Source organism: Diplodia corticola (assembly GCF_001883845.1).
Source record: "Diplodia corticola strain CBS 112549 chromosome Unknown scaffold63, whole genome shotgun sequence".
Classification (NCBI taxonomy): Eukaryota; Fungi; Ascomycota; class Dothideomycetes; order Botryosphaeriales; family Botryosphaeriaceae; genus Diplodia; species Diplodia corticola.
Genome location: NW_017971542.1, coordinates 176,989 through 202,658, shown reverse-complemented (window position 1 = coordinate 202,658; position 25,670 = coordinate 176,989). Strand labels below are relative to the sequence as shown.

The 25,670-nt window shown below is 57.1% G+C and overlaps 8 protein-coding genes across 8 annotated transcripts; 5 read left to right on the top strand and 3 right to left on the bottom strand.

The window, feature by feature from the left end:
• Positions 1–330: 330 nt before the first annotated feature.
• BKCO1_6300052 (nad-binding protein) lies at positions 331–4,909 on the bottom strand (the record flags this gene model as incomplete). Its single annotated transcript, XM_020278151.1, has 8 exons — positions 331–413; positions 640–832; positions 891–2,174; positions 2,225–2,446; positions 2,500–2,887; positions 3,923–4,402; positions 4,456–4,745; positions 4,805–4,909. The coding sequence occupies 8 exons, from the start codon at positions 4,907–4,909 to the stop codon at positions 331–333; spliced, it is 3,045 nt and encodes a 1,014-aa protein (XP_020126539.1).
• Positions 4,910–5,528: 619 nt separating this feature from the next.
• On the bottom strand, positions 5,529–7,165 carry BKCO1_6300051 (dockerin type 1; the record flags this gene model as incomplete). Its single annotated transcript, XM_020278150.1, has 3 exons — positions 5,529–5,851; positions 5,952–6,742; positions 6,804–7,165. The coding sequence occupies 3 exons, from the start codon at positions 7,163–7,165 to the stop codon at positions 5,529–5,531; spliced, it is 1,476 nt and encodes a 491-aa protein (XP_020126540.1).
• A 601-nt stretch (positions 7,166–7,766) lies between these two features.
• On the top strand, positions 7,767–9,543 carry BKCO1_6300050 (hexose transporter protein; the record flags this gene model as incomplete). Its single annotated transcript, XM_020278149.1, has 5 exons — positions 7,767–7,971; positions 8,027–8,206; positions 8,253–8,451; positions 8,499–9,037; positions 9,086–9,543. 5 exons carry the CDS (start codon positions 7,767–7,769, stop codon positions 9,541–9,543), a joined length of 1,581 nt encoding a protein of 526 aa, XP_020126541.1.
• Positions 9,544–10,116: 573 nt separating this feature from the next.
• On the top strand, positions 10,117–13,068 carry BKCO1_6300049 (chloride channel 3; the record flags this gene model as incomplete). The annotated part of the gene is made up of 7 exons (XM_020278147.1): positions 10,117–10,283; positions 10,334–10,872; positions 10,918–11,021; positions 11,068–11,220; positions 11,269–11,383; positions 11,433–11,524; positions 11,575–13,068. The coding sequence occupies 7 exons, from the start codon at positions 10,117–10,119 to the stop codon at positions 13,066–13,068; spliced, it is 2,664 nt and encodes an 887-aa protein (XP_020126507.1).
• Positions 13,069–14,592: 1,524 nt separating this feature from the next.
• BKCO1_6300048 (set domain protein) lies at positions 14,593–15,020 on the top strand (the record flags this gene model as incomplete). Its single annotated transcript, XM_020278146.1, has 2 exons — positions 14,593–14,761; positions 14,836–15,020. The coding sequence occupies 2 exons, from the start codon at positions 14,593–14,595 to the stop codon at positions 15,018–15,020; spliced, it is 354 nt and encodes a 117-aa protein (XP_020126506.1).
• A 1,179-nt stretch (positions 15,021–16,199) lies between these two features.
• On the top strand, positions 16,200–16,556 carry BKCO1_6300047 (sulfurtransferase; the record flags this gene model as incomplete). The annotated part of the gene is made up of 1 exon (XM_020278145.1): positions 16,200–16,556. One exon carries the CDS (start codon positions 16,200–16,202, stop codon positions 16,554–16,556), a length of 357 nt encoding a protein of 118 aa, XP_020126511.1.
• A 5,324-nt stretch (positions 16,557–21,880) lies between these two features.
• Positions 21,881–23,938, bottom strand: BKCO1_6300046 (nuclear export protein noc3; the record flags this gene model as incomplete). The annotated part of the gene is made up of 1 exon (XM_020278144.1): positions 21,881–23,938. One exon carries the CDS (start codon positions 23,936–23,938, stop codon positions 21,881–21,883), a length of 2,058 nt encoding a protein of 685 aa, XP_020126510.1.
• Positions 23,939–24,117: 179 nt separating this feature from the next.
• Positions 24,118–24,733, top strand: BKCO1_6300045 (60s ribosome subunit biogenesis protein nip7; the record flags this gene model as incomplete). Its single annotated transcript, XM_020278143.1, has 2 exons — positions 24,118–24,552; positions 24,605–24,733. 2 exons carry the CDS (start codon positions 24,118–24,120, stop codon positions 24,731–24,733), a joined length of 564 nt encoding a protein of 187 aa, XP_020126509.1.
• Between the last annotated feature and the right edge of the window lie 937 nt (positions 24,734–25,670).

The following is a 25,670-nucleotide window of genomic DNA, read 5'->3' as shown; positions in this document are numbered from 1 at the left end:
GCAGTATATCATCGGGAGAGGGAGGGAGGATAATCGCGGGGCCGGAGGAAAGTGACACCAAGGGGGATGATGGAAGCTGAGGATGAGGTCGAGCGGAGGTGATATGATGCAGTATGTCGTGTACGAGCATTGCGACGAACTGAGTGCGCACCAGTGTGCGTTTGAAGGAATATTGTCACCGGACTGGATATAAATCGGAGAATGAAGCATTTGGAACTCATAATGTCTATTTGGACATCCATTAACATCAGACCCTTTCCACCTGTACTACTTCTTTTTCGCGAAAAGTTTCTCACGAAATATGACATTGCCCGCCGTTTTCACGGTGACCTATGAATACAGCTCATTTGGAACGATCTTTCCCACCGGCTTGGACGATAAACCAGCACGCCGGAAGACCTCGCCTTGTCCCACTGCAGCCAGTTGTTAGCGCACTGTCCACAAATGTTGCAGTATGTAGAAGTTTCAAGTCAAATAGGGCGAAAGGTGTTGGGTCAGTTCGAATACAGGCTTTGTGAGAAATCAATGCGGGACACGTATCCTCGGTGCAGCGTTGCGTAGGCATGAGTAAGTCACGAGATAGTAGGGGAGAAAAGGTTAACGAAGAGAATAAAAGGAGAAAACGAAGTCGACACTTACAATCACCCCATTTGACGTGGCCATCATCATTGAAATCATCCAAGTGAGTCGTTGACGCGCATAACACCCTGATCGATCCGTACATTTGCGGAACGAAGCCCTCGCGGCGATAGGAGAAAGTGCGCCAACAAGTGATTGTCATGGCGATCAGCATCGTCGTCGAGCCGAAGAGTCCGTTCGGCACGCATTTTACCTGCGAGGGGTCCATTAGCCAGACTTTCAAAATCAGCTTCACATGTTCTTCGCATTACCGTGTATTGGGAGTAGGAACGCTCCGACGCCTCGTAGATGACTTCTTCGGTTTGCATTGACAGGCCTAAAAGCCAATGCATTATGATGCTGTAGGTCATGGTCGGGATGAGAATTCGTTTTGGGAGCTGGAGCAGGTAAGACTGGTTGAAAGGTCGGTCCTTGACGATGGTGCAGCGCAGCCGGCCGCCGAACTTTTCGAGCTTGCCCCAGTCGAACTCCATGGAGATGAGGGTGAGGTTGTAGATGAGTAGCAGGTAGATGGTCGAGTAGACAAACTGCAGGCCGTTGGAGATGAAGTACGAAGCGATTTCGCTGCTGATCCGGTTGGGAGGTAGTGCAGCCAAACCAAAGCTCCTGCTAAGATATGCCACCAGGCTGACGTGCGGTGTTGATGCGTTCTTGCCGGTATACATGCCTTTCCAGTCACTACCGACCGAGAGGCCGAGCATGATGGACCAAGTCAGAGAGCCAACAGACAACAGACACAGGAGAAGGATTTGGGTCAAAGCAGTCTGACCGAGTGTTCCAAGAAAGGCTCTCTTTCGTTTCATGGCTAGCGTTGGCCATGGCAATTTTGTGTGGTTGTAAACCACGTTGAACTTTTTGCACTCCTGACAGTGGCCCAGCTCTTCTCCTGTGTCTGACGGGTCTGGATCTTTGCAGTGCTTGTGGCAAGTATGCTTGATCTGTCGCCGGTGGAAGTCGCCTTTACTCGTCATGCACTCCCCGTGAACCTGAAGGCGGGGATACAGCGAGGAGACGACAAGCACATCGCCAAAGTTCAGAAGGTGGGACTTTACCTGGCCACGTGCCGAGTACATGGTATGGGCCATGTAGATAGCTTTCGCTAAGAGACAGCCTGTCAAAATCAAGGCGGGCTGCATGCGCAAGACGAGAGTGCAATCTTTTTGGCCTGTCGAGGTAGAATCGTCCAAGCACTCTATCTGGCTAAGAGTGCAGTTTGCTGACTTGGTTCTGTTCCTTTCTTCGCACAATTCTGCATCGTAGTAGATATTGACTACATTTGTTGTTCCAATGTAGTTATTCCATTCGTCAACCAAGTCGGAGTCATTGGTCCACTTGGCCAGTAGACTGTCAAATGACCCTTCATTGAAGGCAGTGAGACATACACTACTGTAGACGGAATTAGGGTAGTAATAGTAATTACCGTCTTGGTAGCTTGAGCTCCACTGTGTAAAGTTGGACTGTGGTGCGTACGAGACTGTCGGGCTTGTCCGATAGGTCGATGTACCGATTAGAGAGTTGGCGAGCAAATGGATGGGCTGTTACATCAGCGAGGCAGAAGGAGATGGAGTGGGACGGTGGAGAGTACCATAGAGGTCAGTATCAGCAGCGTCCAGCTAAGCCAGGACTTCAAGCGGTCGGTACGTTTGTAGTTGATGGCAAAGGGCGAGTTTGTGCCCACGCGACAATCACCGTGTTTGGACAGCATGTAGGCGACGTCGTCGACTCGTAAGGCGGTCGCAAGCTGCTGGTATGTATTTGACATGCCGAGGATCATGGTGGAGGCAACATTGATCAAGAATTTCAAGGCCTGTGAAAGAGTCAGGATGTTGACCGCCATATGAGGTGAACGGTTGGTCAGACTTGATAGCCCGGCTCGACGGACTTGCAAGAGCCCTGCTGGAAGGCTATGGAAGTCGAGTTCGGGTTCCTTTCGAGTTGCTGGGTGAATTTGGGCGAGGCGGAGATGCAGACAACGAGCATGATGAAAGCAAAAAGCGAGGTTAGGGCGGCCATGCCGCAGAGGCTGCGGTCAACGAGCATCTCTCGTTTCCACCAGCTTGAGCCTAGTCGCGTAGCCTCTCTCTGCTCGGGCATGGCAGCTTCTGTCCCAACGAGCGACCATGACTCTTGAGCGTCATTTTCATTGACGCCGCTGGGCGTCTTGGCCGTGCTGCTGCGTCTGCCTTCCTCGGCGCGCTGGAAGGAAGCATATGAAGTGTCGGAAAGCTCAAAGGAAGGGTTGTTCACTCTGCAGGGGGCAATGTTAGCGACATGGCAGGCTTTAGCCAATGAGTGAGGCCTGCCGGCTGAACTCCAGGTGAGCCCTCGGATCTCTGCGCCTGGTCAAGTTGGATCTGAGTTGCGAAAACATGGCGGATGCATGAGTGACTGCTCCGGTGCCGTGGAAGAAGGTAGATAGTTGCGCGACGAGGTAGAGATTGCGGCGGTAAGCGTACATGTAGATCAGGCAGTTGGACGGGTCGCAAAACGGCGCTAAGATATTACCTAAGGCCGGAATCCTTGCCTCAAGGCTGGCCCCCACGTTCTATCTTGCAGCAGGGCGCCTCCAATTTGTTTTGCGGATCCACGGCTCATTGGAGCTGGACCGCGCCGGCGTTCTTGGCAGCCTTGCCGACGTGCGCCCAATTCTATTTTTGAGCACTACTGCATTATTCCATTTCAGCCATATAGCACGCGCTAGGGCGGGGAGATTAGCGGAGGAAGATCGGTGTTTAGAGTGTGTGTACCACAAACATGTGCGTCTCCGGAGGATTCAGACCGCTGTCTTGCGGTGGTTGGATGCTGTGTGGTGAGTGACAGGCTGGAGGCAGCAGCCTTGCTATCTGCAGCCACTGTCTCAACTGTTTCGTCCCGTCGCTCGGCCGAGACACCGCCACAGTCTTTATAGTGGATGTGCCCAGGCAGGTTGCGGCAACATCCACCGCAGAGATCCTGGTAGTCAGGCACACTGTCGACGCTGTTTCCCCACTGTTTCGAGTCCTCGCTTCCACAACAACCAGTACATAGCAGCTTTTTTTTTTTTTCTTTACGCCATCAGCCTTTTCAGTGACACTGGTGAGATTTTCGCTGGAGTCGAAATTCCTGTCTGGGCAATAGTCTGGCGGATCATGATATGAAATCAGTGGGGAGAAAGAGACAAGACCTATAATATTGCCATCGACGATATAGTTCCTTTGGCTGACAACGCTCGAGTTGTGCTCATGAGTTCTTACTTGTTAATCATACATGTCCTTCATACGCAAATCCCATGGCACCCGCCTACTGTCCGACTTGTATCGTGTAGCCGCCGTCGACGGCGAAGTTCTGGCCATTGAGGTACTGGTTGGTAGCGGCAAAGATGATGGCGCTCGCCATGTCCCTGTCGTTGCCGGGCCTCTGCGAAGGTAGGCCGGCCTTGTGTTCCTTGGGAATCGTGCTCTTCTGGTCCTCGCCGCTCTCTTGAGTCGTCATCTCGCTCGGGAAGACGCCGGGCGCGATGCTGTTGATGCGGATCTTCAGACCGGCCTTGGCCACTTCCGACGCTAGCATCTTGTTGAGGTGGATGAAGGCGCCCTTGCTGGCGTTGTACGAGAAGTGGCCCTGCGAGATCTTGATCATGCCGCTGATGGACGTGATGTTGATGATGGTGCCCGAGAAGCCGTGCTGGTGCTCCGTCGCGCGCTGCAGCAGAGGCAGGAAGGCCGTGGCCATGAGGTAAGGGCCAACGACATTGGTGGCGTAGATATCCGTCCATTCCTTGACGCTGGAGGCACACGTCAACACAATGAATGACTTGAAGACGGGTGAATGGCTTACGTGGTGGGTTCGAACAGGTTCTTCTTCAGTTCCTCGGCATTCTCGCCGTCCGGCGTCGTCTTTTCAGCGGCGATGCCAGCATTGTTGATTAGGATGCAGAGGCACTTCTCGCGCGACTCGATCTCCTTGACGAGCTTCTCCACGCCTGCCTTGTCCGTCACGTCGCCGACGAGCGGGATGATCTCGCCGGGGATATCCTTGCCATATACCTCGACAACCTTGTCGAGCTTCTCCTTGGTGCGGCCGACGATGTAGACCTTGGCACCGTTCACGGCAAGAGCTTGGGTGGCCTGCGTAGTAATTAGCGAGGCGGCACATGACTGATCCGAGGTGGGTGATGTATCCATACCATCAAGCCGATCCCCGAGCCGCCTCCAGTAACGAGAGCGACCTTGTTCTTGACATTGAAGACTTCGCTGAGCTGGAAGTCCTGGTTGTTGTTGGAGGGTGCCATCTTGGTGTCGAGAGTGTCAGTGAGGTGTGTAATTAGTCGGTGGCAGAGTTGAGGTTGTGGTTCAGAATGTGGCTTGAGAATGAGAGAGCAGGCTTTTAAATAACAAGAAGGGAAGGTACGTAGGGGGGTCGCACGGCCGCAGGAGGGGCAGCTTCCGCCAGTCATGATGACATGTAGTAAGGATGATGTCACTTACAGAAGGCGCACCCGTGGAGAAGGGGCGTCCATACTCGATGCACTGGAAGGCTTTCGAAGCAGACAGCGGCAATGCATTCGACGTGGTGACGCTGCTCAGTTTGCGGGGCTGGCTGCAGCTTGGTCTCGACCGCGTCGACAGCAGCCGAGCTGCGGGTGACGAAAACCCACACTGGCGGGCCGCGCGAGGTGCAACCGTCAACGGAGGGACAGACAACGTGCTCAACTTCGAGGCCTGCATTGTTGGCGCAACGGAGTCTCCAGAAAAGGAGCAGAGAAAGAATCGGAAGGAGAATTGACGTGCAGTGCAATTCTCGCTGCGGAGTTATCAACGGAGGTTCAACGCCTGCGGTTGCAACCGCCAGCCGTACTTGGTAACGCATGCCTTACGTCACATCGACACCATGTCCTACATTTAGGTTCCCTACCCCAGTTCCACGTCAATGACCACAACTTTGCGTTTCCCATCCGCACCCCTGTCGGTTCTCGTGAAAATCGATATGATGCCTCGCTCGTCCATTTTCGGCTGGTCCACCAGCGGCTCGCCGTCAAACCCGTCCTGCCTCCACACCGTCTCGAACCGCAGATGCCCCTCCTCCGCCACAGACGCTTTGACAATCGAAAGGGAGGAGTCGGTGTTGCCCGGCAAGATGGCGTAAACGTTGCTGTCTCTGTCCGCGCAAACACTCCCTCTCGACCCCGTCTCGGTGGGCGAGTACCCGTCAATCGGACTGCGATTCCAGGACCCTACATCTCTCACGTCAGCGACACCATTCCTTCCATCCCGCAGCCAAAAAAAAAAAAACGACCCAAAACAAAAAGCAAAAAAAGAACCAAGCCCACTCACCCTCCACCCCCCTCCAATACACCACCCACCTCTCCACCCTCTCCACCCCCTCCGCCCACCTCTCCCTATTCAACACAAAAAACCCCCCACCAATCTCCACGCACTGCCCCTCCTGATTCAACACCCCACTCCCCCTCTCGATCCCAAACGCCCGCGTATGCGTCCCCTCCCCCACCCCCGGCGGCGCGATCGCCTCGCCCTTGCCCCCAAAATCCGCCACCTTGACGCCCTCCCCGCCGCTGCGCCCGCCCCGCCACACGCGCCCGCCGTCGGCGCTCCACGCGTAGCACAGATCGTAGTTGTTCTCGGGCCCGTTCGGCCCCGCCTGCCGCTTGTGCGCCGCCGAGCGCGGGTCGCGCGCGCCCGCGTACGCGACGAAGGCGCGGTACGTCCAGCTGACGTGCAGGAGGTTGCGGCGGGGGTCGTGGTCGAGGCCGTTGATGTAGGGGGAGCTGGCGGCGCCGCCGGCGAGGAGGATCGGCGGGGAGGGAGAGGAAGAGGACGGGGAGGAGGACGGGGAGGATGGTGGTGGTGGTGGTGGTGGTAGGTATTGGTGCGTGCTGCTCGAGTAGCGGTGCAGCGTGTCGGACCCGCAGCCCGCTTGCCCGATGCGGTAGGTTAGGAGGAGGTCGTCGTTGACGCTGACGAAGCGCGGGTACGAGACTTCGTCCATGTAGGACGCGTGGGGTAAGCCCGGGAGGGTGTTGGATGTCGTTGTGAAGAGGGCTGCGGTCCAGGCGTGGGAGGTGGGGTGTGTTGCGAGGCCTTGGATTGAGTAGCGGTATCGAAGTCTGTGGTTCTCGTTCGTCAGTGGATGCAAAGAGAGAGAGGGGGAGGGAGAGAGAGGCGCACGGATCGCAGTGGTGATCGTATGAGACGTGGATTGTGCCATCACCGGTGCAGATGCCGATGGAGATGGTGTTGTGGCCGTCATCGGTCGTCTGCTCGTAGTCGTCGAAAACCAGATACTCCCACTGCCCGTCATCCTCTCCAGGCGAGGAGCGAAGGAACCGCCGAGCAAGTGTTGGGTAGCAAGCATTGCTGTCCCCAGCGCCATCTTTGCTCTGATAGAAAGCGGCGTACTGCCACCTGTTCACCGTTAGCAGCGCGTTCTGCTGGAACGAGTTGGCATTGATGCGGTGCGTGCGCGGTGGATCGTCTCCGAGCACGCTGATGGTCGTTTTCAGGCCGGAAAAATGCCCGTTCGAAGGCATTGCTGTGGCTCACTGGATGAGGCTTGGAAACAAGAAAGAAAGCAAAGATGGTAGCGAAGTACAACGCCACAACCGTCCCTGGTGGGCAACAGCCAGAGCTTGGTTGAGGTCCGGTGGAAGTTCACATGGCACCCCGCACTTTCGTTTTGTTCAATGGAGTGTGACACGTGGTGCACATTTGCAAGCGAGCGAGCCAGGCCAAGCGGAAAAAATCAGTATTATCGGTCGGCTGGAGATGTAGCGAGGCTAATGGCGGGATATAGGATGCAGCAAGGTATGCGCTGACGCACTGTGCTGATCCTACGGCTGCCCCACCCCCACACGAAGCGATACCCGGAGAAACCACAACGAGCTGCAACCTACCCCATATCACAGCCTATTATGGCATGCAGATTGCGGGGCACCGCCTGTACGTGGCATAGCGCGTGCGGCGCGGCGGGATTATGTTGGCACGTTTCTTAGCTGCAATATTGGAGGGAAGAGGCAGTCGCAGGATCAGAAGGCGCTGTGCCACGCCGGCCGCCCCATTGCTTGGTGTCGTTATAAGCTTCCTGGTGCCGGAATCCTCTGGTCCGTCGTGGTATTCCGGTTTTGATTGAAGATGCACGCCCACAAGACTGCACAGACGGACAGGCAGGCGTTGGCCGCCACGACGCCGTTGGACAACAAGACTGGCCACTGGTGGAAGGATCGCGGATTGCTGAAACTCAACCTGCTTCTCTTTATCCCGTTGATGTCGGAGTATGTCCAGGGCTATGACGCAAGTTTGATCAACAACGTCCAGCAACTGGAGACTTGGCAGAATGGTGAGTACTGGACCCGACATACGAAGTCACGACGAGCTTCTCATGCCTTTACCAGAATTCAATCATCCCCAGGGCAGCCTGCTGGGAATTTTGAGTGCGTCATACTGGATCGGTAACATCCTTGGAGTTTTCTTCATCACTGCCTTCTCCGACGGATTTGGTCGGCGAACAGCAATGTTGCTGGGATCGTTGATCTGCATTGTCGGAACCGCCCTTACCACCGGATCTATCAACGGTGAGCTCCTTCGACTCAAATTCGAGTCGATGCTGACGAAAGGCAGCGGGCATGTTCATAGCCGGCCGTCTCCTACTTGGAATAGGAGGGGTGATAGTCGGAGCTATCGGACCTGTGCTTATGGCCGAGCTGGCCTACCCCAGCCATCGTGCTACAGCAACGGCCATGTCCAACACTCAGTACAGTACGGGCGCAATTGTAGCATCGTGGATTACCTTTGGCAGCTTCCGGATGAGCAGCACATGGTGAGGCGTTCCAAGCTCTTGCGGTAACTGCTGCTAACGTTTCGCAGGTCATGGCGGGTTCCATCAATCTTTCAGGCGCTCCCATCCATATTCCAAGCGGTGGGTATACTCTTCCTCCCCGAGTCTCCGAGATGGCTGGTCAGCAAAGGCCGCCACGAAAAGGCGCTGCAGATCCTTGCGCATTATCATGCGAACGGCGACCGCGAGGACGCAGTGGTGCAGTACGAATTCAACGAAATATGCACGACGATCGAGATGGAGATCGCAGCGAAGCAAACCAAGTGGAGCGAGCTTTGGCGCACGCCGGGTAACCGATGGCGTAGCTTCATCATGATCTGGTGCGGCATCTGCAAGCAGTGGTCTGGCAATGGGCTCGTCAGCTACTACCTGCACTCGATGCTCAACTCGGCGGGCATCAAGACGGAGTTGCAGCAGACGTTGATCACGGCGACGAGTCAGATGTTCAGTCTGGCGTGCAGCGTTGCGTTTGCGTTTCTGCCCGAGCGGGTGGGGCGCAGGCCGCTTTTGCTACTGAGCATGGCGCTCATGTGGCTGGTCTTCACGCTGATCACCATCTGCACTGGATGTGAGTAGAAGAAAGCCGGAAAAGGCGGGATGCGCTGACAACAGGCAGTGTTCGTTGAGAAAGGCCCGACCTGGTCGGGATCCAAGTCGGCATCGTATGCATCTGTTGCATTCATCTATCTGTACAGCGGGGTGCACAACCTGGGTTGGACGGGGGCAATGATGGTGTATGTGGTAGAGGTGCTGCCCTACACGCTCAGAGCCAAGGGCATCGCGCTGTTCTGGTTGCTCACAGGAGCAGCGGGGGCGTTCAACACTTACGTGAATCCGCTGGGACTGGAGGCATTCGACTGGAAGTTCTACTGGTTCTACGTGGCGTGGATTGCGGTCGAGTTTGCCGTCGTGTACATGTTTTTCATTGAGACAAAGGGCCCGAGTCTGGAGGCGGTGGCCATGCTGTTTGACGGCAAGGACGCGACGGTGGGCAAGGTCAACAAGGTGGTGGGAGCGGTCAAGGAGGACGAAGGCGGCGTAGAGCACGTGGAGATGGTGGAGGAGAACAAGTAGTTTGGTGCGAAGGGCGATCGCTCCCAGTGTGCCGGCGGTCCGGACGGTCGCGCCAAGGCGTCTGTTCCGCCGCACTGGCCAGGCTGGGATGACGTGCTGGGGATCAGTCTGGGGTAGCCGGAAATCTGTATATCAAAGCTCCCGGGCCGTAGTGCATTTTCGCCAAGATTGTTCAGCTCCTTGGTGGTTGCTCTCCCACGGCGCAGTGCTGTTGCGACGCGTCAACGCTGACGCTGCGTCGAGGGCCGGGTGATGGATAAGGGGTCCCTGCGCCAGATGAAAGGGGCCGCGATCAGCAGCAAGGCGGCTTCGAGCGACGCGTTTGGGGAGAGCAAGGACGAAAGCGAAGCCGCACAAGCCTTTGTGTGCGCAGCCGACGCGTGGTTGGCTGTGATGGACGGGCAAGCAGCAGCCGGAGCCGGGGCTTCTTGGCGGCGGGCGCAGGGCTGAGCTGACAGCAACAGCTGGGCCCCAGGCCAGCCCGGCCAATGCGACATTACAGCACCGACTCTCTGCCTTCGCTCTCGAGCATGCCCGCTGCTGCCGACGCGCCAGCAGCTGTCCGAACCGCCCATGTCCGCCTCCGCCAGCTCTCGCGACAACACCCATCCCTACGCCGAAGCTTCCCAGAGCCGCAGCCGCACGCCCTCCGGCCACTCGACGCCCCACGACCGCCCCGACAGCGATGACGAGGCGAACCTGCTCGACGACGACCCGCTCGGGCCTGGCTTGCGCGAACAGTACGGATGCCCTTCCTTGCCCCCCGCCGACCGCCTGCTGACCGCCGCAGGGTGTCGTTCAAGCGCCGCAACAAGAGCCTGAGCAACAATGGCCTCTCGCTCTCCGCCCTCCCCAAGCTGTTCACCTCGCGCCAATCCACCCCCACCCAGCGCCCCTCGTCGTCGCGCGCCGAGCACCGCCGCATTCGCAGCAATTCCGTCCTCGACAATCCCAACGCCCCCGCCCACGTCGACGACGATGCGAAGGATTCCTCTGGCGTTGACTGGTACATCGAGGGCCCCGGCCGCCGTGTGGGTTATGACGACCTCACAGCTATTGATTGGATCTTCGAATACGCAAAGGAGCGCCAGCGCCTGCGGTTGCTGTACGCCGGCGCGTCTGGCGTCCTGGGCCAGCTCAAGCAAATCGGGGACGCGAGTCAGATCTGGATTGTGCTCATCCTGACCGGTCTGGCGAGCGGCATAGTCTCTGCGTGCATCGACGTCGTGAGCGATTGGCTGGGCGATCTGAAGACTGGCTTCTGCCAGAACGAAGGTGGAGACGGCAAGTTCTACTTGCACAGGAACTTCTGCTGCTGGGGATACGAGGGTACGCTGCTTCCATCTTTCCTCCTTCATCGCTGACACCTCTCAGAACTCGCGCAGTGCGCTGATTGGCATCCCTGGAGCAGCGCCCTTGGCGCTACCTCCAAGGCCAGCAGCTACATAGTCGAATACCTATTCTTCGTGCTTTTCTCTGTACGTTCCAAGCTTGTGATGCGCGTCATGTTCTGACAGTTGACAGGTTGTCTTTGCGGCATGTGCCACCATCTTGGTTAAAAACCATGCCATATACGCCAAACATAGTGGCATCCCTGAGATCAAGACCGTTTTGGGTGGTTTCGTCATACGTTACTTCATGGGCGGCTGGACTTTGGTCATCAAATCACTTGGCCTGGTACGTCCCTGCATCGCCCTGCACTCGCAACCGACTGATGTAAAACAGTGTCTCTCTGTGGCTTCCGGGCTGTGGGTCGGCAAGGAAGGCCCGCTGGTCCATGTCGCCTGCTGCTTCGCAAATCTATTCATGAAGTTCTTCACGAATCTCAACGGCAATGAAGGTCAGCAGCATACCCCCGCGCTCAGCTTCATCTACTGACGGCTCTGCAGCACGTAAACGGGAGGTTCTCTCCGCCGCTGCCGCCGCTGGTATTTCAGTGGCTTTCGGCGCTCCCGTCGGAGGTGTGCTCTTCAGTCTTGAGGTATGTCAAACACTCGATCCTTGCATTTTTTGCATGCTTATGGTTGCCAGACCCTCTCCTATTACTTCCCCGACAAGACAATGTGGCAGAGTTTTGTTTGCGCCATGACCGGCGCGGTGGCTCTCCACTGGTTTGATCCCTTCCGGACAAACAAACTTGTCATGTACCAAGTCACCTATCACTCAGGCTGGCACGGGTTTGAGATGGTCCCCTACGCCATCATCGGTGTCCTTGGTGGCCTGTACGGTGGCGTCTTGATCAAGCTGAACCTCAAGATAGCTGAAAGACGACGCGACAGCCCCTTTTTCAATGGGCCGCTTCGTGAAGTGGTTGCCGTCAGCCTCGTGACGGCCTTGATCAACTTCCCCATCAAGTTCATGCGCGCGCAGGCCACAGAACTGCTATACGTGCTATTTGCCGAGTGCCAAGATATCATGGACGACCAACTCGGTCTCTGCAAGGCAGGAAAAGCCAATACCGAAGTCATCTCGCTTCTACTGGTCTCTGCCGTCCTTGGAGTTGTCCTTGCGGCGGTCAGTTTCGGGCTTCTACTGCCAGCCGGCATTCTTCTTCCGTCGATGGCCATTGGAGCCCTCTATGGACGCGCCATCGGACTCATTGTCCGAGTCATGCACGTATCGCACAAGAACAAATTCCCGTTCACTGCGTGTGAGCCTGACGTACCATGTATAACTCCAGGCACTTACGCCATCATCGGTGCCGCTTCAGCCATCGGCGGCGCGACGCGCATGACCGTCTCCATCGTGGTCATCATGTTCGAGCTGACGGGAGCGCTCACGTACGTGCTGCCCATCATGATCGCCGTCATGATCAGCAAATGGGTGGGCGACGCCATCTCGCCGCGCGGCATCTACGAAGCCTGGATTCACTTCAACGGCTATCCGTTCCTGGACAACCGCGACGACGACGGCTCGTCGGTCCCGGACGTGCCGGCAGCGCAGGTGATGACGCGCATCGAGGACCTCGTCGTCATCACGGCGACGGGCCACACGATCCAGAGCCTGCGCAGCCTGCTCTCGCAGCACTCGTTCCGCGGCTTCCCCATCATCGACAACCCGCGCGACGCGCTGCTCCTCGGCTACATCTCGCGCACTGAGCTCGCGTACGCGCTGTCGGTGGCGACGTCGGCGCCGCGCAACCTCGGCGTCGACGCCGACGCCTTCTTCGCCCACCAGGCCCTCGCGGACCCGACGACCAGCCTCGACCTGCGCCCGTGGATGGACCAGACGCCCATCACGCTCAACGCCCGCGCCGGCCTGCAGCTCACCGTCAACATGTTCTCCAAGCTCGGCCTGCGCTACGTCGTCTTCGTCGAGAAGGGCTGCCTGCGCGGCCTGCTGACGAAGAAGGACGTCTGGTTCGTGCTGAACGGCGAGGGCGGCGAGATCAGGGAGTCGGGCAACATCGTGGGCCGGCACAACAACACTAGTACTGGCAACTCGCTGATGAGGGAGGAGAGGGGCTTGCTGGCTGCGGACGTGGACGATGACGACGACGATGAGGACGGTCACGGCCTTGGGTGAGGCGAGGGGTGGTCGATGCCGTGCGTGGCTTTGAGGGTTTTTCTTTTATTGTAGGAATATTATTGTTCGATAGAGGGGTTCTTTTTTCGTTTTCTCTCCCTGTTGCATAGACTGGGCCGGACGTGGGTTTATTACACGGGTGGGGCGGGCTCGGTGTTCAGACATCCAAGGCAAAGGCAAGAAACACGTGCATTTCGTCTTTTTTCTTTTCTGAACTAGTCTGGCCGGCTGGGCTGGCTGGGTAGAGTGGCTTGCTACTTGCTACCCCAAAGCGTGCAAGTGGTGGAATAATAATACCTAACGTTAGCCGCAGGGAAGGAGGCGCACGAAAAAGGTGCCGTCGGGACGGCCCGGTGGTCATCAGCCAGCGAGTCCATGCGCTTGCCGGCCGGTCAGCAGCAGGGTTTTGTGTCGGCCACAAAATGCTTGGGTGACGATGAAACGCGCAAAGAACACAAGAAGCAAAAAAGAAAGATGTCCTGATGCGGGATCTAGACGGTTCTCTTCTCGACCTGGGTCTTGGGCTGATTGGTCGGTGGTTTGACGGACAAGATCCACCAGTGGTAATGCGGGTCCTGGATCGCCCCCCCTTTCGCGCAAGGCCACCGTTGAAGTCTTCCTTTCTTGCTGCAGCAAGCGAGAAATGTCCGAAGAGCGCCGGTGATATGGGGCTCCTCCTGATGAAACGGTCGATGGGGGGCTTTGCGTCACAGGCGTGCATGTGCAATCAACGGTGCGACTGAAGTGAGGAAGACAGACACGGAGCGCAGTAGTGGAGGATGCAGGAAGCAGAGAGTCAGTTGGAAAAGGGAGTTTCAGACATGTCGCGACGGGACCGGCAGGGCTGTGGTGGACGGAGGCATTATCTGCCGGTGGCGGGAGCCGCCCGCGATCACTCCACGATCGAGTGCTGATCTGGTGATACGGGTCGCGCGGGGTGGGGCTGCCGTCGCTCCACCTTCTTGCGTTGCTGCACTCGGGATGCAATAATGGCAGTGCCGTCATTCGTTCGGGCCGGGCCCAGACGGACAGCGCTTCCGGCGCATATTCGTGCGAGTGGAGCAGCGACGGTTCCGGGCTGGTTGTTTTGCACGGGAAGACGAGAGAGCTGGGCATGGAGGGGTATGGCGTGTCGCGTGCGGAGGTGGCGCCAGCTGCAGGGCAGGCTGCGCATCAGACGACCGTAACCCGACCATGACTGCACTCGACTGGAAACCGCCCACTCAGGGCGCTGTATATCAGCGCAGCCTTCTCCGCACTTCTCGAGCCCTGCAGTTTTCCAAACACAACCCACATCACGCCGAACAATCTCAGGACTATTCCTGCTCCACGCACCACACACACTAAACCAACATCTGTACCGAGGATACCGACATACCGACCCGTCTCCCTTTACCGACCAAGGCACAACCGAAAGAGCGCAGCACCGCCACAGCCACATTCCGGTTATCTACATCATTCCCGCTCCAATTCGCATCCATTCCTCAAAGAGACTCGGTCCCTTTTTCCAATCAAGCTGTTCAAATGGCTCCCAACGCACCACGTCCCTTCACCACCTCCGCCCGCGTGCACCCCGCCATCCCTGTCTCCTTCCACCAGCCGCACCACCACCTGCCCAAGATGACTTCGCCGGCACAGTCCACGGCCCGCTTGGGACGCTGGTTCCTGCCCGTGACAGGCCTCTTGTTCCTCGGTAAGCCAATCGGTCGCCTCTATGGTCTGTGAGATTCAAATCAAATGACTGATTCCAAGGCCCGGTGTTTGCAGGCGCGGCGGCGACTTCGTACCTCGACAGGCGCTTCGTCCAGGGGAGCTACACGCCCGGCCTCTCGGCGACCGAGCAGCGCGCGCTGCGGCAGCGCGAGCAGAACGCCGCGCTGATGTCGGCGTACGGCGACCGCGAATCGCTCGAGGATGTGCAACGGGCCATGGAACTCTATGAGGTGCAGTGATCCCCTACCTAGTACTCTGCCTCCAAACATCACCACAACACCCCCCGTCCCGTCCTTCTGGATGCGCAAGCAAACTCCGTGGAATTTTCCAACCGGATCGTCCTTCCTTCCTGGTCGATGTCTTTTTTTTTTGGTTCTTCTTTCCGTTCTCATCTTTTTCTAATTTTATGACCTCTTGACTTACGATTAGTGTTCTTTCTTTTTCTTCTTACAGGCTGCGAAGAAATGAGGTCTTTTCTCTTTCGTCAAGGATCAAAAAAAAACCCATCGACCATATCCGTTCTCTTTTTGGGGGGGTCAACCAAATCATTGCGATGATACGTCATCGTCAAAAGAGCTTTTCGCTTGTCGGGGGGAAACGGGACGGGATGATATGGGGATAGGGGGTTTGGCATTACAACTGGCGTTACTTCTGTCATCGGGACGGACACACACGTGTGGGCATTGGGCAAATGGTTGGGGGCGTTTATCTCTTGGGCTCGGAGTCCCTGCATTTTTGTTTGTCTCGGATATCCCCCAGCTCGAGTGGAGAGCAATTGCTTGTGGATTTTACTGGCTTACGGAAATAATGAAACTATCATCCAATGCTTTTTTGTCCCTGCTGCTTGTTGCATTGGCCTTGCTGCTCCCTTGTTCTGGTGCCAGAGGACGGGTGTTGGGTGGATTGCTGCAGCTGCGCAACTACGTAATTTGGTGATGGATGCGAGGCTAGGCCGGTGGGTCGTGCCTCTTGGACGGGTAGAACCGGGTGTTATCTCCTAGACATTACCCGGTCGAGCATCGTGAAGTTGAGCGCGGGAGCAGGTACGGCATTTCGACTGCGGATTGCTCTTTATCCGAGATGAGTGACGACGTATTGGAAGGCGCAATTGATAATGGATTAGCCGACACAAACCGAGACCTCAGCTGGAGTTTTTCCGGCTGGCGTTGAGTTGGCGTCGGGCTGGCATCGAGCTGGCGCATATCCAGTGCGGAAAGTGCCCAGCGCGGCTACTGCCTAGGTAGAGCAGCGTCCTCCAGCCATGGGTGAAACGTGAGGCTGAATACGGTTAAGTATGCTGCGTAGCAGGCAGGAGCGATCTCCGGGCTCGATCGTGGCCGGCATTACGCCGGAAGGGAGCTTCCACTCCAACGACATCCCATCCCATCTCTCCAATCCAGCTGCATCCGACCGCCAACATGCCTTCCTCACTGCTCGTCGACGTGCGGACTCCTGCCGAGTTTGCCACCGGCTTCCTGGACGGCGCCATCAACATCGAGTACCAGGACATCGACCAGCTGCTCCACCGCCCCGGCGTCTCCAAGCAGGACGACATCACCCTGTACTGCCGCTCCGGACGCCGTTCAGCCATCGCCCTGGACGCTCTCAAGTCCCTCGGTTTTGAGAAAGTCCGTGACATCGGCAGCTTGGAGTCGGCCGAGGACACGCTCCGACGCGAGAAAGAGAAAGGGGAGTCTCCACCCGCTAAGCCTTCCAAACAGTCGCTCCAAGGGTCCCACCGCGCCCTCCTGGATGGACTACGCGCTTTAGATTGATCTTCATCCTGTTTTTCTCGCATGCAAGAACCATGGGTCAGATACGGTCACGCTGCTGCCCGAACAGCTGGCAGCCAGCCGCCTGTGCACGGCACGCTTCCCTGACGACTCGTCCTGAATCTGCAGCCATCAGCTCACTCGCGCTGCCGTTGTGCCACTGAACAACGTAATACACCAGCTTGTTCCCCATGGTCGTGCTGTCCGTCCGACCTCCATCATGCCGGATCCTATCCTACGCACATCTTCTGCAGCTGCAATTCCATGCTTCCTTCCGGCCTCAGCTCTTTCAGCTAGATTGCGTGTATCATGCTTGCTGCAGCTCGCCGCTGTTGATGGCCAACCCTGCCCCGACCTCGCCTCCTGATTCGCCCGCCCTCCCGTCGCCAAGGGTTTGCAGCGCGCCTACTTTCCATTTGCGTGTCGCGCATTGTTCAGCAAAGTCAGCAGACGCCCTGCTTGCTGCAATCCGCCTTTTGCAGCCTTATTCAATCCCGCGTTACACCCGGCAATCCCTCATGCTCTTGTTCCACTCCATATCGCCTTGCTTGGTCGACCGTGTCGAGCGTCCGATGCTGCTCTGATGTCTCAAGCGCCAGGATTCCATCCTTCCTGCCCACCATGCAGTATACCTTGGCCCGTCTATCCGTGTAACGCCCGGACGTTCCATCTGCAGACCGACTGATCCGATATCCATCCCTGAAATGCCATCACCATTCGTTCAGGACGTTCCACAAGAGTCGTTGGCGATGTCTTGTCGCATGATCCCGGTCCAATGCCGCCGTCCGGCCGTTGATTGGCGTCATGGTCAGTTTCAGCTTCCGATACGCTGCTGACTTCTTTCGATCGATCGCTCTCGGGAGCGCCGCATCTCTGTCGACCAAACTTCACCGAGGCTGAAGGATGCAGGTACGTGCTTGCTGTGCGTTTCTTCACGGACGGCAGAGACCGGGCTACTGCCCTTTTCTATTGGCACAGGCAGCTGTCCGAGCCATGCCCTGTGTCACCTCAGCGCTTTCTGATTACTGAACCCGCGTGGCCTTGCAGCTCCTTCAGCCCTAGTCCTACTTCAACACCCCTGCTCTGTGTCACACCCTATTCACCACCCTTTTCCTTCATCCTCGATTTCCACCGTGTTCCTGCAGATTTTCTGGCATTTGAACCCGGCCCTGCCCGTTTACGATGCCCGTCCAGGACCTGGCAATTGGAACGGTCTCAGCCGGGGTCCTGGAAGTCCTGAACCATGGTTGACCTCCAGCACTGCCGAGAGATTCGTCATGCATGCCAAGGTCAGCTTGTGCGAGTTTGCGTTGCACAGCATGGCCTCCGATGTCCGCATGCAGCACCGCGCTTTGTCAGGACACTTGTCACAGCCGAGTCAACTTTCTTTCGACTCCATGCCTCCACGCACACTTACCCTTGTCTGCATGAGGATGTCGTCAAGGGTCACCGGTGGAAACGGTCATCGGTCCGTCACGCGTCAAGAGCAAGCAATGGCCGGCGACGACCCTCGCCGCCACCTCGACAATGCAGGAATCAACACCACGTAGTCGGTGTCTGCCGACTGGGATTCGTCAAGGTCCCAAAGTCTATCCGTCATGCACGGCAGCCGCGGCCACGCGGCACTGTACCAATGTTGCACGCTTCCGGGAGGGCGGCACATTTCTCAGCCAGCCGCCGCCCTACCCTAGGAACGAGAAGATCGAGAACGCCGCCTCCAGACATGCGTCATGCAGTTCCTTCGCCAAGCTCCCGCACGGCTGGTTCCAGGCTGGGGTATTACAACATGCAGTTCAGGGTGTGCCCTGATCGATGCCTTTACGCGGGTAGCCGCATTGTGAATATTGCCGTTGCCCGGCCCGAGTGCCACAGCGTCATGTTGGATTTCTCCTGTCAGGGACGCAGGCGCGTGACAGGAATTTCCTTGTTTGGCAGGGCGGACCAGTCGGAACGACGGCAGGCCAGATCCGCAAAAGCCACCGCACATGGAATCGGCAGGGTTCTACCATGGTTGGACGGCCATTGTGGCGTCCTTCATCGAGAACGTCAGTGGACCAGGGCCCCCGTTCTGGATGCCAATAAAATTAAAAGCACCCTCCCGTTCTCCCGCACGAAAACACTCAACCGTCAGATGTGCATATGGCGAGCACCATATCCTCAGCTGATGGCTCGCATTCGGTCTGTGCCATCCCAAGACATGAACACCATCGCCACAGACCGCCATGTATGCATGCCTCTGTCCCCTTTTCCGACCACGGTACAACGTCCATGATGGCTGTGATGGTGAGAAATGACTCACAGATGCATCGATCTTGCGAAAGGGGGAGTGCCTACAACCATCGGTCTTACAGAGGCTTGCTTCGTCGCATCTCAAGATGAGCCTCCTTCCCCCAGAACCATGGCAGCAAAACTGCAGGATCCTGTGCCGTGCGAACGGTCTAGACTCGAAGGTATTTTCTTCTTGTCGTGACGAGGATGCAGCGAGCCGCCGTCTCCACTCCCCGTTGCAATCACCTCAGTACCACGCCGAAGAGGAAAGGGAATACATCGTCAGCCAGCATCTTGCATCGGCAGTGACGAGAGAGAATTGCTGACTGGCTGGCTGACTGGCTGAAGGTTGCTGGCTGTGGAACCTTACTGGCTGGTCTCGGGTCGTTGCCTAGCTGCACGCCCAGCCGGCTCGCGAACCGCGGCCGGGGCCCGGAAAAGCAACATTTCAGCTGCCTCGTCTCGGAGAAATTGGAAAAAGCAAACCGGGAAAGGCACACTGCAGCCTCACTCCTTCAACGGCTCAGCTACATGGTACATGACGACTTGGTACCATGCAACCGCCCTGTGTCACGATACAAGTGGTTGCGCGCAGTGCTACTCTCCGTGTAGGCAGGCTACCATCATGGATAGGGGGCCGGGCATCGTTATCGTCGTCGTCATCCACACCTCGAGGCGTCCAGCAACCGTTTTTGCTTTTCCTCTTTCCTCTTCCGACAACACATGGATCAACCGTCGGCAATTCTCCCCATCTTCCTGCTTCGACCTTCCCTCTCGGTTTCTTCGCCGTTCTTCGGGAACACGATAAGAAAGTCAGCATGCGAGATTTTTCTTTTCCTTTCTGCATGCTGCCGTGCCACAAGGACAAGACAAGGCAGGCGATAGGTACCCTGAATACCACCTATGTGAGGCTTGAACGAGTACAAGGGGGAGAAGAAAAAAGGCGGCAGCGGTGGCGGTCAGCAGCAGCAGCAGCACCTAGCAAGCAAGCCAACGGGAAGGAACCCGATCTCCCCGAGACCGTTACGAGAGACACACGCCACCCGCGCGCGCCAGTCAGCCCAGCCAGCCAGCCAGTCAGTCAGCCCAGCTAGTAGCCTTCAATAGTCTCTTTTTTTTTCTTTTTTTTCCCCTTCTTTCTCCCCTGCTGCGTCGACGGGCATCGACGTGGACGGTATGGTATGTTTGTGTGCATGGCCGTGCATTGCATGCACATACATAGAGGCCGTTTTTTCCCTCTGCTTGGGTATGTGTGCAGAACCTTGGAGTGAGCTGCTGCTGCATGTATATGTATGCATGTGCGTACGAGCGTACCTATGCAGAAAGGGGTTTTTTTTCTTAATCGAGGCCGGCCGGTCGGCTGATTTAGCTGATTGATGGGCGTAGGCTGGCGTGTGGGTAGGTACGCTTTCCTCTCTCTCGCTCTCTCTTTCTCTCTTTTCCTCTCTCCCTCCCTTTTCCTCCCCTGATATCTGGCAAAGTTGTTACTATCGTTGGTGGGGCGGCGCTTTATCGACCAGGTCGCTATTGAGGCCGTCACGATCTTATAATCAGGGCAACGTTTTCGTTCCTCCTCCTCTTCACTCTCCTCTTACTCGTACTCCTTCCCTCCTACCGTCTCGAGGTAGTATAGTAGTAGGAGTGATGCTCTCGCAATCAATTAGCCTGCTGCTGCTCTCTCACGGGGGAAGGAGCTATAATATGAACCATACAATACGCAAACATATAATTAAAACCAGTGTCGCTTTTTCTTTTTCTTTTGTCTTTCCACTGTGAAATATGATGTGGTAGTCTGACGTTATGAGCAAGGTTTTAGAGAACGACCGCGGAATATAAAACCGGCAATCCCTTCTCTCCCACACACCTCCGCTACTCGCACGCTGATTTTTCTTCTTCTTCTTCCTAGAAGAGTAATGATACTAGTAGTAGTTAACCAAAAAGGAAAAGGACGAGGGGCAAAATCGAAGCGGCTAGATCTACTACTTCTAGGTATATATATTAAGATGGAGCAAGAAAAAAAACCGTAGGTAGTCGGCTGTAAAAGTTTGGTAGAATAACCGCTACACGGATAGATAGATAAGAGGTAGTAGGGAAAGCTAAAGGTCTATAATATGGAGGCTGTATATACTAGAGTAAGTGTGTAGGAAAGAAGTTTTTTTTTTCTTCACGTAACTAGATATTATAGTAGTAGCAGCAGTAATAGCAGTAGTAGTAGTAATAGTAGTAGTAGTAGCAGTAGCACTAGCGTATACCGTCTCGCCATATCGAGCTGGCGTGGAGTGGTGGAACACACCAAGGAAAAAAGGAAAATAGAGGAAAGGAGATGCGGGAGGCCGGAAAGCGGAAATATATGTAGATGTCTATGAAAAGCTCACTCCGGCGGTACGGTGTATTTGTGTGTATGTGTGTATATAAATGGGTTGGTAGAGGAGAGGTGTTTCTACGACTCATCTTTGTTTGCCGTGCGCATCGACTTAGCACTTTTCCCCCCTCCTCCAACATGCGAAAAGTGTACCTACCTATCCGTAGGGAAAATTATATACGTTTTGATTTTTTCCTGTATATACAAATCATCTAGACGCGTCGTAGAACGAACCCATCCGCTCGCGACGCTAATAATCTACCTACGCGAAGGGAGTGGAAGAAGGAGATGGAGAGTTAACAAGTAAATCGACGGGGAAGAATATGTACATGCATCGCATGGAGATCTCTCTTTCCTCCCCCTTCTCCTCTTTCTTGCCCTCTTCTCCTCTCTCATCCCTTATCCTCAAGCACAAGTTGGGAGTATCACCTCACCGAGAGCCGCGCCTCAGCGGTACTTTAAAAGACGGCGGAAGAGAGTGAGGTCCCTATTCCAGAAAGAAGATGATCAAGCTTTATTTTTATGTTGGTATCCGGCAGCAACATCAGCCGCAGAAGAGAAGAGCAGCCCATCTACGACACATATCCACAACATAATACGCCATCAACAAAAACCCCCCCACGGGCATCCTAAAAAAAAAAAAAAAGCTTCTACTTTCTGCACACCACACTTCCATCCACCAACCAAACCACCTCCTTCACTTCATCCCCTCCGCCACGCCCCTCCCCACCGCCCCCAACCCCTCCCTCACCCCCGGACAAAAATGCCACCTCAAAACCTCTCCCTCCCACACCGTCGCCGCGAACGGATTACTACTCTCAAGTTGCGTCCCCAGCGCGTCGAAGACGCCGTCGCCGCGGCGCTCCTCCGTGTTCCACAGCGGCGCGACCTTGCGGCCGTGCACCTTGGTCACCTTGGCGAGCAGCGACACGACGGCGAGGCACGACTTCTCGGGCAGGTGCAGGGCGGCGGTCATGAGCTGTTTTGTGAAGGCGGCGACGCGGAGGGGGGGCACGGCGCGGATGGCGGTGGGGGGGAGGAGGACGGAGGAGAGGGAGCGGAGGAGGAGGACGGTGGTGGTTTGGACGTTGATTTTGTTGGCGGAGGGGGTTTGCTGGTGTTGTTGTTGGTGGGGCGCGTTGGGGTCGGGGAGGTGCAGCGAGTTGGCGCCGAGCTCGACGTCCGGGTTGAGGCTGACGGGGTACAGGGTGCGGTAGAGGTGGGTGATGAAGAAGTTGAGGTCGAGGTGCAGGCTGGAAGCCGCCTTGCTGGCGTCCTGGCCCTGCAGCAGGGCGAAGGCGGTGATGACGCAGAGGAGCGACTCGCGCGTGGCGTTGCGGGTGCCCAGGGCCGAGTTCTCGGCGGAGTCGTCGTCGTCGTCGTCTGCGTCGCTGTCCTGGTTTTCGAGGCTCTCGGCGTCGCTGATCAGGTCTTTCAGAGCTTCGAGGATGTCGCCGAAGAAGTCTTGGTTGATGAGGTGGGCGTAGCGGGCGAGGCCCTCGAGCACGGCGCCCATCAGAGACGGGCTGCGGGACTTGAGGATGCGGAAGTAGGCGACGAAGACGAGCTTGAGCGTCTCGGCCTGCAGGCGGTCGCGTTCCTCGTGGCTCACGGCGGCGTCGGCCTCCTTCATCTCCTCGGCGATGGCCTTTTGCTCCTTCATGATCTTGCGTTGTTTCTTGGTGCGGAACTCGCGCTTTTCCTTGGGCTTCTTGCCTCTTGGCATGTCGTCTTCGGGCTTGTCGATCCTGTCGTACGAACCCTTGGAGGAGAACTCGGACAGCAGGCGCAGATGCAAGAAGGTGTTGAGCACGCTCTCGTGGACGTGGTAGTTGCGGCCCTTGATCATCTTGGTGATCATGGTGACGGCGTCCAAGGAGGCATTTCCGTCTTCATCGTCCTCGAAAACCTTCTCGATGGTCTCCCTGCACCTGACGAAATCCTGGTCGACGGACCTGGTGCTCAGCTTGTTGACAAGGATCTTTATGATGTCTCCGCGGAAGTTGAAATGGGGCACAGAGGTGAGCAGGTTGCAGGCACAGCTGATGGCGACGGTGGCCAGGCCGGCCATGCTCTCCGAAGCCCCGGACTTGCTGCCTTTGGCGCATTGGGCCAGGTCACGGACGTAGTCCTGGTAGCCGTGGACGAGGGCCTGCTCGAAGTTGCGCAGACGGCGGACCTCGCGGGACAGCTTCTCCTTGGAGCCGTCCTCGGGCAGCGGGCGTATCCTGTATCCGGGAATGATATCCTTGTAGACGGCAGCCTGGGTCGCGAGGGCCAGCTTCTTGACGGTGACGTTTTTGGAGCTGGCGAAGGCGGCAAGCTGCTTCAGGGCGCCAATGTGCTCTTCCGGGTCCTCGTTGATCAGCTCGGCGACGCGGGCAAGCTCTTCCTTGGCCTCGACGAGCTGCTGGCGAGCGGATTTCTTGGGCGCCTCGGGCACAGGCTCGGCCGCTTCCTCCTCATCGTCGTCGCTGCTTGTGCCGAGGAAGCTGTCGTCGTCCGCTGGCTCAGCCTTGTCGGGCTCGGCGACCTGGACGTGTTCGACGCGGCCATCCTGGGTCTTGATGGGCAGGCGAGTGGCCTCCTTCTTCTTTTTCAGCGAGCGCGGGCGGTTCTCATAGTCCTGCTCGAGGTCCCAGGTGGAGTTGGCAAAGCTCGAGGTGGCGAGAGCGTGGCTGGGCGAGTCGCTGGCGGCGTCGTCGTCGTCGGGAGGCGACAAGCGCCGTCTCTTGGGGGCAGGCAGGCGGGCCATTGTTGCTCTGGGGAAACGGTGGGTTGCGGTCGGGGTGCGGCGCGGGCCCAGGAATTTTTTGGCGGCGGGCCGGCGAAGTGCTGCGCCAAGCCCCGACAAAAAGTTGCGACGCCGTCCTCCGCATCAAACCCGCCGTCAACACCACCACTACCGCCCGTCCCCACGCCCATTCGCCCGCCATGAGGCCTCTCACCGACACCGAGACCCAGACGCTCTTCACCAAGCTGGCCAACTACACCGGCCGCTCGCTGAACCACCTCATCGCCCCGCAAAACGGCCCCGACAACGACCGCCATGTCTTCCGCATCCAGCACAACCGCGTCTACTACGTGCGCGAGAGCATCGCCAACCTCGCCACCAGCATCGCCCGCCCCAACCTGCTCTCGCTCGGCACCTGCATTGGCAAGTTCACCAAGACGGGCAAGTTTCGCCTGCACATCACCGCCCTGGACGCCATTGCTCCCCACGCCCGCTACAAGGTCTGGATCAAGCCCAACGGCGAGATGCCCTTCCTGTACGGCGGCAACGTGCTGAAGGCCCACGTCGGCCGCTGGAGCGAGGACTGTCCCGAGCACCAGGGCGTCGTCGTCTACTCCATGGACGACACCCCGCTGGTAAGTCTTCCGTCTTTGCAACCCCGCCCTGCGCCGCTGACGGTCCATGCAGGGCTTCGGTGTCACTTCCCGCTCCACTGCTGAGGCTCGCCGTCTCGATCCGACCGGCATCGCCACCTTCAGGCAGGCCGACATTGGCGAGTACCTGAGAGAGGAAGACACCCTCTTCACCACCACCTGAACACCGGCCATGTCTCGCACTCGACCATACATCTATGATACCCGGCAGGAGGGAAGAAAAGAGATGCCGCATATCGGCAAGCGCCGCGCACCGGAAAAGAGGGGGAATTGGACACTCATCAAAAGCATTGGAGTTCTGAAGAGGGTAAAAAGCATCTGGCGGCGTTTGGCGACGAAATTGTGTTTCAGTGTTATTACCAAGAAAATGCGAGAAGCCCTCTTGGCTTTGTCTAGCCTCCAACCGCCGCTTCTGGCTCTTGCATCGAATCCACCGCCGTTTTTCCAGCTTCTTTCCGCCCTTCATTTCTTTTGCCCGAAGCCTAGCACGCCCCTTCCGTCTGTTTCCTTTTTCCCCTCTGCCCCATTTCTTCTGCCAAGCGCCGATATCTGAAGAAATGAGAACGCTGCCCCGCCGATGCCCATGCCGTGCCGCCCTTCGCCAACCAAGCACTCGATGCGGCATCTGATCTCTGCCACAGCACTCTCTTGCCGAGACCCACCCCTAGAGATTCGCTATCCTCCGGTGTTTCCGCAAGCGAGTGTCACCGCAGTCGGGAGGAGGGTTGTTTTTTCAGCTCCTTCCGGCATCCTCCTCTCTTACACGATCCAGAACACTGCACGTCTCCATATGCGGGCAATGAAAGAGCATACCCCTCCCTGCGCCAATGCATCGGCTAATGTCGGGCTAAGCAAGCAAGGCCAGGCTCATCACGGTGGTGAGAGCACGACAGCCTGGGAACATTGTCAGCCGGCAGATGCCGCCAGACCTGCGAAGAAGGGCAAAAGAAGCATGACCAGAGAATACCCATCCTCGGCATCACCACTTACCACCACGCCTCACTCCCACGCCCCCTCCCTCGCAGCGGGAATTGTAGCATGATCAACCCCACCCCAGTCTTGTTTTCCTCTACCCTTCCTCCCCGGAGCCCCCTCCGACG